This window comes from Nothoprocta perdicaria, unplaced genomic scaffold, assembly GCF_003342845.1.
Source record: "Nothoprocta perdicaria isolate Ctin4 unplaced genomic scaffold, notPer1 scaffold_218, whole genome shotgun sequence".
In the NCBI taxonomy this organism is placed as follows: Eukaryota; Metazoa; Chordata; class Aves; order Tinamiformes; family Tinamidae; genus Nothoprocta; species Nothoprocta perdicaria.
The window spans coordinates 449,919-458,731 of record NW_020455399.1 but is presented as its reverse complement, the minus strand read 5'-3'; the positions used below and the strand labels follow the sequence as shown (position 1 = coordinate 458,731).

Below are 8,813 nucleotides of genomic sequence, written 5' to 3'. Positions count from 1 at the left end.
CCCGGTGGCGGCGGCGGCCGGGGCGGGCGGGGGCTGCGGCGCGGGAGGCTTCGGGGGGGGCGGTTGTTTGTGCTTCGAACCTGCTCGTGGCGCGGGGGGGCCTCCGTCCCGGACCTCGCCCCGTCCCGCTGCCGCCTCGGCCTTTGTGCGCGGGGCCGGGCCCGGGGACGAGCCCCGTCCGGCCCCGCGTGGCCCCCAGGACGCCGGGTGGGATGTGCTGTGCCAGTGCCGCCAAGGCTGCTCCTGCCCGTGCCGCCCGTGTCGCACCTGGGCCTTCCCCGGCCCGGCGCGCGATGGCACCTCTCGCCACAGCGCTGGGTGGGGGACCCCGGCAGTGACCGCCCCCAGCTTGTGGGTCCCTGCTGCCCGTTCACCGGCCACGCGGGAGTCCCACACTGGGAGGGCAACAGGTCCGGCTCTGGCTCAGGCTTGGGGGCCTCGGGAGGCTTCCAGGTGCCATCGGCACCAGTCAGGGCACCTAGACCAGAGGCCCTGGCGCGGGGCCACGGCACCTTCACGAGCAGCCGTGGCCCCGGCGGGCGGGAGCGCGGCGGGGCCCTGAGCGCAGCCGCTCGCCGTCGCCGCTCACCAGGCTCAAGGTTCATCAGCCCCTGCGGCTCCCAAGGAGGTGAGCGGGGCCCATGGGGCTTCGTGTGCTCCCTGAGGGTGCTGGGCGTCCGGCTTTGTTCTGGCAGCCTTTGGTGCTCCAAGAGGACACGACTGCTCTTTGTTTAGCTGGGAACCCCATGGGAACAAACGTGCAGGAGCTGCTGGTGGCCAAGGCCCCCAAATGGTCTCCCCAGGCAGGGCCAGCTGGGGACAGGCCGGGTCCCGGCGCCGAGCACAGAGCCCGGCTCCGCAGGGCACAGAGCCCTCGGCCGGGGCCAACGCAGGTGCTGCTGGCCCTGGCCCCGGCCCCGTGAGCCCAGTGGGCCCCGCGAGCTGCAGGCTGGCCTTGACGGCGGTGCTGGAGGGTCCGGGCTGCCGGTGCCAAGGGAGAGGTCTCTCCAGAAGCCTGCAGCTCTCAGACAGGCTGCTCGGCTCCGCTCTGAGCGGCTCCCTCCCTGCCAGGGTGCTGGAGCTGCCAAGGGGGCTGCATCCCCGTGGCCGCACGGTCACCCGCTGCTCTCCACCCGGGTCCCCGACCTCCGTGGGAGCCGGGTGCCCTCATCGAGGGGAAGGGGGGACTTTCTGCCTCTGGGAGCACCGGCCTTCAGGAGCAGGTTCTGGAGATGCTGCTGCTGTTGTGCCAGGGCTGGGCCACAGTGTCACGGCGCGCTCGGTGTCTCGATGTGCACGGTGTCGCGGCGCGCTCGGTGTCTCGATGTGCACGGTGTCACGGTGCGCTTGGTGTCGCGGCGCGCTCGGTGCCAGGCTGTGCTGGGCCGCAGGGCTGTTGGCCGCGGCGGATCCGCAGAGCCAGATTTTCTGCGTGTGATGTTTGCGCTGGCCCGGCAGACAAGGTGGCCCCGGGCTGCAGACGGCGGCCGCCCCGGGCGCTGGGACGTGTCCCGCGGCCGCCCGCCTGGCCCGGCGCCAGCCAGGTGCTTCCCGGGCCGGACGCGGGCGGCGCCGCGGCGGGAGCCGGTCCCGCGCCGGGCGGCGCAGCCTCCTTTGGCTCAGGAACACAGGCAGGGAGCCGTGGCCGGGGGCTCGCGGGGCCCCGGAGCCGCTGCCTGCAAGCTCTGTAATTTTCCGATGAGCCGCCCTCCCTGCGCCGCCCGTCATCAAATATTCACGGGCTGCGTTTGCTCCTGGCGCTGCCGGCCCGCGTGCAGCCGGGGAATCGATGGGTAGCTCCGCTCTAGCGTGTTCGGCGTTGGGCACCCAGCGCCGCGGCCGCCCTGTGTGGCCTCACAGGGTCCCACGGAGCTGCACGGGGCAGGCGGGAGCCGGCCTGGCCGCGGGCAGGACGTGCTGGTTTTGCAGGAGGTGCTGGCGCCGTTTCCATCGCTCCTGCTGGCCGTGGACGTATCCGGCCTCGCTGGTGGGGCCGGCGGGTGCTCATAGCGGCCCTGGCGCTGCCGGTTGGTGGTGGCGGCTTTGCGGGTTGTGCTGGGCGGACAGGGAGCGATGCCTGCGAAGCCGCGCGGCCGCGAGCGGCGCCTCTTCAGGCGCTGGGAGAGCTAATGGGAAAAGCAGAGGGCGGCAAATAAACAGGATTGTGCCTCGCTGGGTGGGGGAGAGATCGCGGCTCCCCTGTGCCCGTGGAGGAAACACGGCTTCTGCCAGGATGGAGGGGCTGCGGGGCAGGGGAGCCGCCGCGGCGCGTCCCCGTGTTCCTGCATGCCCACATGCGTGTGCACGGTCATGCGTGTGTGCATGCTGTCAGATGTGTGCACAGTCACAAACATGTGCATGTTCACAGGCATGTGCATGGTCACAAGCACGTGCATGCTCGCAGGCATATGCACAGTCAGAACCATGTGCATGGTCACATATGTGTGCATAGTCACAAGCGTGTGCATGCTCATATGCATGTGCATGCTCACAAGCATGTGTGTGCTTGCAGGCGTGTGCATGATCACCAGCATGTGCATGCTCACATGCATGCGCATGGCAAAAGCATGTGTGTGCTTGCAGGCATGTACATGATCACAAGCATGTGCGTGCCTGCAGACGCGCTCCCTGCTCCCTGGCCTGGCAGGAGTCCACTCCTCCAGCTCCGTGGGTCGCCACGCGAGGCCGGCTGCCGCCGGGACCCGCTCCCGGTTCCGCGGCTCGCCGGGGGTGGCAGCCCCCTCCCCGCCGGGCGCGTTGCCGGGCGCCGCGCGCATCAGCCGGTCCTGCTGCTCCGCGTTGCCATGGTGCCGTTGCCAGGGCACCCGCCGCCCCGGCACCCGCCTCCTGCATCCATAAATCACGGGCGGCCCCAGCCCAGCCTGGCCGCCCACACGTGACGCTGTGCAGACGGGGGGACCTGGTGGGGACCCGGGGACCCTGAGGTGGCTTGTCCCCCCTCCTGGTGGCGCTGGCCACCCGGCCCGGGCAGAGCGTCCCTCGCGTGTGGCGCATCCGGGCCTGGCTCTGCTCTGCCCCCGCGCAGCACCCGGGGCCAGGGCACGGACTGGGCTGCCCTCGTCCTGCGCCGGGAGCTTTCCTGGCCCCGGCCCCGGGAATGCAGCAAATAATGGAAAATGGAGAGGATGGAGCAGGGCGGGAACAGAATGTCTCAGGAACACGGGGGAAGTTTGGATGGGCTGCGCAGGGCTGGTCCAGGGAGCGCGGAGGGTGCCGGGGCCGCGCGCGGTGCCGGGGCCGCCGCGGAGGAGCCCGGCGCGGGCCGCGCTCCCGGCGCCGCTGCCGCCGCTCCGCACAGCTCATGGCAGCTCCGTCTCCCTCGGCTCCCTCCCTGGTGACCGGGAGCCTCGTTAGCGCCCTGGCGCACTGCCAGCCGGCTCCGCGCCCGCTCCCGCCTGCACCTGATGCTCCGCGGCGGGTGGCGGCTGCCGCGGGCGCCCAGGGCGGCTGCCGGCCCCGAGAGTCCGGCCTGGGGCTGAGCCTGTTGCTGCGTGTGCGCTGATGCACCCATGTGCATGCATGTCTGCATGCACGAGGGCATGCGTGTGTGAGTGAGTTGGTGTCCATATGCACATGCATGCGTGTGCTCTCCCAGGCCAGAGCCGCAGCTGGGGAGGCTGCTCTGGGAAGGCAATAGGGGCCAAGGAACCGGCTACCCGGGCCAGGGAGCCGGGTGTTTGGCGCTGCGGGATGGCGGGGGGTACGGGGGTCCTGCCGGCGCTGCCGGCACCCGCTCACACCATCTGTGCTCTTGCAGGGCGGTGGAGGCCAGCACCCTGCAGCAGGAGCGGCTGCAGGCCATCGCGGTGAGTGCCCCGCGCCGCAGCCGCCTGCAGCCTTGGGGGACGGCGAGAGGGGGCCGCGATCCCCCTGGGTTGGGGACGGGGCAGCCCCTGCGCTGTGGTCAGCAGAGCCCCTGGCTACTGGACCCAGTGCCCGGCTGGCACCCCTGGCTCCATTTCCCGGCGCTCCGGCGGTGCCGGCGGCGCTGCCAGCGCCGGTGCCACTCGCTATCGGAGCGTGGGGCCACACAAAGGGCGGATTGTCCCGCGCTCAGTGGAAGGAGCGGCTGACAGAGCCGGCCAGGACAGCGCTGGGGCGCAGGACGGGGGAGCTGCTGTCCTGGCACCCCCGGGGCATGGAGCTGCTGGATGCGGCAGAGCGGGACGGGGCTGGGGATGCTGCAGAGCTGCAGGAGCCACAAACCTGCCCCCTGCACTGCACCCCTGTCCCCAAACCTGCCACCTGCCCCCTGCACTGCACCCCAGTCCCCAAACCTGCCCCTGTCCCCAAACCTGCCCCCTGCACTGCACCCCTGTCCCCAAACCTGCCCCCTGCACTGCACCCCAGTCCCCAAACCTGCCCCCATCCCCAAACCTGCCCCATCCCTGGACTCCATCCCCATGCCCTGCACACCTGTCCCGTGGCCAGTCCCCTTCCCTGCATATCCCCTGCATGTCCCTTCGTGCTCCTGCCGCTTGTCCTGGGGATACCGCGGTGGAAAAGCGGCCCCCGGCCACGCCGGTGCCTCTCATCCCGGCAGGAGAAGCGGAAGCGCCAGGCGGAGATCGAGAACAAGCGGCGGCAGCTCGAGGACGACCGGCGGCAGCTGCAGCACCTCAAGGTGGGGACGGGCGGGCGCGGGCGCCGGCGCCGGCCCCGGCTCCGCTCACGCTCTGCCCGCAGTCCAAGGCTCTGCGCGAGCGATGGCTGCTGGAGGGAGCCCCGGCCTCTGCCTCCGAGGAGGATGAGGCGCTCAAGAAGCAGATGCAGGAGGATGAGGTGAAGACCAAGGAGCTGGAGGAGACAATCCAGAGGTACCGGGGCGCTGGCGGCTGGGGCGAGGCCCTCGGTGTTGGGGTGTCCTGGCGGAGCCGCGGGAGCTGCGGTCGCTTTGCAGAGGGCCGGGAGGGGCCGCGGCGGCCGGGCGGGAGCGCAGGGCTGCCCCGGGCCTGCTCACGGCTCCGCTCCACAGGCTGGAGAAGGAGCTGGAGACGCTGGAGAACGGGAGCTCGGCAGCTTCCACCCGGGAGAACCTGGCGGAGGCGGCGGCGCCGGCACCGGAGGAGAAGGCGGAGGCCGTTCCCAACACCGAGAAGGTGAGAGGACGGCGGCACTGTGGCAGCGCCGGGCGGCACAGAGCCGCAGCGGGACTGAGGGTGCTGCCCTGCGCCCCGTGGCCTCCCTGCACCCCGCGGCCTCCCCCTGCACCCCCTGGCCTCCCCTGCACCCCGCGGCACCGGGGATGATCCACATCGCTCCTGCTCCCGCTCTCACTGCCGCCTCTGCCCCGCGGTCCCCCTGACCCCGCCTCTGTTTTGCAGAGTCCCCTGGGCACCGTCAAGGGTAGGTGACGCCGGCGCCGCCCGCTCCTCTCGAGCTGTCCCTGCTGCTGCCCGCGGGCACGAGGAGCCGCGCGGCTGCGGGGCCCCGTCCCGGTCCCGGGAGCCGCTGCCCGCGGGGCGGCGCTCCCATGGCATTTCCTGCTGCTCTCCATCCCCAGCCGAGAGGAAGGTCTCCAGCAGCCCCATGAAGGCGGTGGAGGGCACCGACCTGATGAAAGCAGGTAGGGCATCACAGCGCCGCGCTGCCGCGCTGCCTGCTGCTCCATGGCTTCCCGGGCGGAAAAACCAGCGCAGGAGCCCGGGCTCCCGGGATGCAGCCCGGGATGCTCCTCCACACCTGCCACTCGCTGCCCAGCTCCTTCCTGTGCTCTCGGTCTTGCTCCTTGCAGTTTGCAAGGCTTGCAGGCTCTCTGCTCCTCGTGGCACAAGGCAGGTGCTGCCCAACACGGTGGGCACTTGCTGGAGGCTTGCAGGGCACTGCAAGGGCACTGCTGGCCCCGCTCCCCCCGGCTTCGCTCCACCTGTGGGGAGGATGAGTCTGGATCCCGGATCGGCATCATCAGAGCCGCAGGGGAGCGATTCCGGGCGGAGGCCGCCCTGGTGTGGGAGGATGCTGGGCTGGCAGGGGTGGATGTCGCTGGTGCCCTGGCCACGCGGTGCCCAGCCCATGGGCGCATCCTGGGGCAGCAGCCCCTGTCCCAGCGGCTGCTTCAGCGGCGATGAGCCCAGCAGCCCTCGGCACCGCCGGACACACGGACACGGGGCCGGGGCTCAGCCCGCGGGGAGCCCTCGGAGGGAGGCGCCGCGACGCTGCGTTGCCGCTGCCGCTCGCTCCCGGCCACAGCCTGCTGCCTCGCTGCCACCACCGCTGCCACCGCCACCACTGCTGCTGCCCCCGCTGCCACTGCCGCCGCTGCCGCCACTGCCACCGAGCTGCCACTGCTGCTGCTGCCACCGCTGCCAGCGCCACGGAGGGGACCCGCACACTTAACCCTGCTGTGCTCTCTGTCCAGCCATGTACTCCGTGGAGATCACGGTGGAGAAGGACAGAGTGACTGGGGAGACCAAGGTCCTGTCCAGCAGCACGCTGCTCCCGCGGGAGCACTGCCCGCAGGGCGTCAAGGTGTACGAGGACGAGCTGCGAGGTACGGGCTGCGCGGAGCCGCCTCGCACGAAGAGCCGGCAGCCGCCGAGGGGCAGCAGGAGCCCCGGGAGCCGCCCGTGAGGACCGAGCGGCCTCCCTTGCCCGGCACCCGTCACCGCGGCGCTGATCGTCGCGGGATGCCGCAGTCCGAGCGGGGAGCGCGGGGCGCTGGACGCAGCACCGGCCCATGCGGCGGAGCGGCAGCCTGTGCCTCCCTGCGCGGTGGAGCGGAGCGGGCGGCGGTGCCGCCGCGGACTGCAGCTCCGGGGTGCAGGGGCTGGCGGCTCTGGGGTCCTGGGATCTGGGAGCGCCGCCTGGGCTCCCGCTGCAGCCGGGGATGCGGGAGCGGGGGGGCTCGGAGCGCGGGGTCGGGGAGCCAGCGGGGCCCTCACGCGCTGCTCTTGTCCCCGCAGTGGTGCACGCGGTGAGCGCCGAGGACGCGCTGGCGGGCGGCGCGCAGCCGCTGAGCTGCTCCGAGGTGGACGAGCTGCTGCACAAGGCGGACGAGGCGACGCTGAGCGAGGCGGCGGCGCGGGAGCCTGCGGGCGCCCCGGCCGCGCGGCAGCCCACGCCGCGCCGCGAGATCACGGGGCTGCAGGCGGCGGCGCGGGAGAGCGCGGCGGCACCGGGCCAGGGCGCCGAGCAGCCCGTCACCATGATCTTCATGGGCTACCAGAACGTGGAGGATGAGGACGAGACCAAGAAGGTGCTGGGGCTGGAGGGCACCATCAAGGCCGAGCTGGTGGTGATCGAGGACGCCGAGAGCAAAGCGGCACCGGGCGCGGGGTGCAAGGAGGCGGCGCCGCCCAACGGCACCGCGCTGGAGCCCGCCCCGGCCGCGCCGCCCCTGGAGCAGAGCTCGCCGGGCGCCGGCACCGCGTGCACCAAGGAGGCCGAGCAGGACACAGACACGAAGAAGCAGCGCTGCAAATGCTGCACGGTGATGTGAGCGCCGGGCGGGCGCGCGCCGCCCCGGCCCCCTCCCCAGTGCCCGCCCCGGCCCCCCCGCGCCCCCGTCCGCCGTCCCGCCGGACACAGGGTTGACTTTCTGTCCGCACACGGCTCCCATCGCGACTCTTCTTTCCCGTAAGGACTGGGGACTCCCATGGCGGCCTTGCAGAGCGCGCGAGCGGCAGCAGGGCCCGTGGCCGCTGCGTCACCCCGCGCTTGCTCCCGCGGGGATGGCGGGGACGGGGCCGCGTCATTAGCTGGTCCCCTGCGCCCGCAGCCCCGCGCGGGGCCGGGCCGGGCCGGCGGCGGCAGCGTCCGCGGCTCCCGTGCCGGCGTCACCAGGTCCCCCCGCCGGGGTCTCACCAGCAGCCGCAGCCGGGGCAGGGCCGAGGTGCCCCCCCCATCCCAGCACCCCGGCTTTTGCTCCAGCCCCGGCACCGTGCGGAGCGCAGGGCTCCGGCGCCTCCCTGCAGCCCCCGAGCGATGGAGCCCGGCCCCACGCGAGGCCTTCCCTGCCACCCCCGTCGTGTGCGCAGTGACCCTCCCTCCCCGTTGTCACCCGTTGCCACCAGTTCCCAGGTAGCCCCGAGGCGGCGGCTCAGCTCACAGGGACACCGGGCACCGCTGCACCCTGGCACCCACGGAGCACGGGCACCATCTCCCAGCCTCATCCCGGGGTGGCCCTGGCTGCCGCCCTGGACCAGGCCCGTCCCGATCCCGCAGTCCCATCGATCCCAGCCCGGCCCCTCCTCACGGACCCCGGCCCCCCCACGTGCCCGTGCAGCCCCCGCCGCTCCGTGGGCTTTGGATCCGGAGCGGGATCCGGCCGCTGCCAGCGGGAGCTGCCGCAGCCCCCTCACCCCCCGTCCTGCTTTTTGGTTCGTGGCGAAGCCGTCTGATGTCCCCTGGCCCCGTTGTTTGTAAGCCCCCAACCCAGCCAATAAACCGTGTGAATCACCCGCCTCGCCTCTGCTTGGGCACGGCCGCCGCGGCCGCCGCTCCTGCCCGTGTGCCGGGGCAGCGGGAGCCGGCGTGCGGTGGGATGCGCCCGCAGCGCTCTGGGATGCCCTGCCCGCGGGCTGGGCACGGTGCCCACGTGGCACCCGCAGGTATGGTGCTCACCTGGCACCACCCTCGCCGGGCGGACTTTGCCTCCTGCCCAGCGACGCCTCCGGGCATCCGGCTGAACCGAAACCGCCAGTGCCAGGGCAAGCGGGAGCCACCAGGGAACGGCACCGGGGAACGGCACCGCGGTAAGTGGGTTACTGTGGCAGTGAGGGTGGCCAGGGCGCTGCGCCGTGGGCACCGCGCTCCCATGGCACAGCAGAGCAGGGCACCGTGCTCCTGTGGCA

At 72.6% G+C, this 8,813-nt stretch overlaps 1 protein-coding gene across 1 annotated transcript; it reads left to right on the top strand.

Annotated features, from left to right (window-relative positions):
• Positions 1-3,560: 3,560 nt before the first annotated feature.
• PALM (paralemmin) lies at positions 3,561-7,488 on the top strand. Its single transcript, XM_026038773.1, has 9 exons — positions 3,561-3,568; positions 3,779-3,827; positions 4,565-4,645; positions 4,708-4,838; positions 4,997-5,120; positions 5,346-5,367; positions 5,525-5,587; positions 6,380-6,511; positions 6,924-7,488. Exons 1-9 carry the CDS (start codon positions 3,561-3,563, stop codon positions 7,457-7,459), a joined length of 1,146 nt encoding a protein of 381 aa, XP_025894558.1. The 3' UTR covers positions 7,460-7,488.
• The last annotated feature ends 1,325 nt before the right edge of the window (positions 7,489-8,813 follow it).

Coding starts and splice junctions, on each gene's coding strand:
- PALM (XM_026038773.1), top strand. Junction 3,828..4,564: donor AGCGGCTGCAGGCCATCGCG/GTGAGTGCCCCG, acceptor TCATCCCGGCAG/GAGAAGCGGAAGCGCCAGGC. Junction 5,121..5,345: donor CCGTTCCCAACACCGAGAAG/GTGAGAGGACGG, acceptor TCTGTTTTGCAG/AGTCCCCTGGGCACCGTCAA.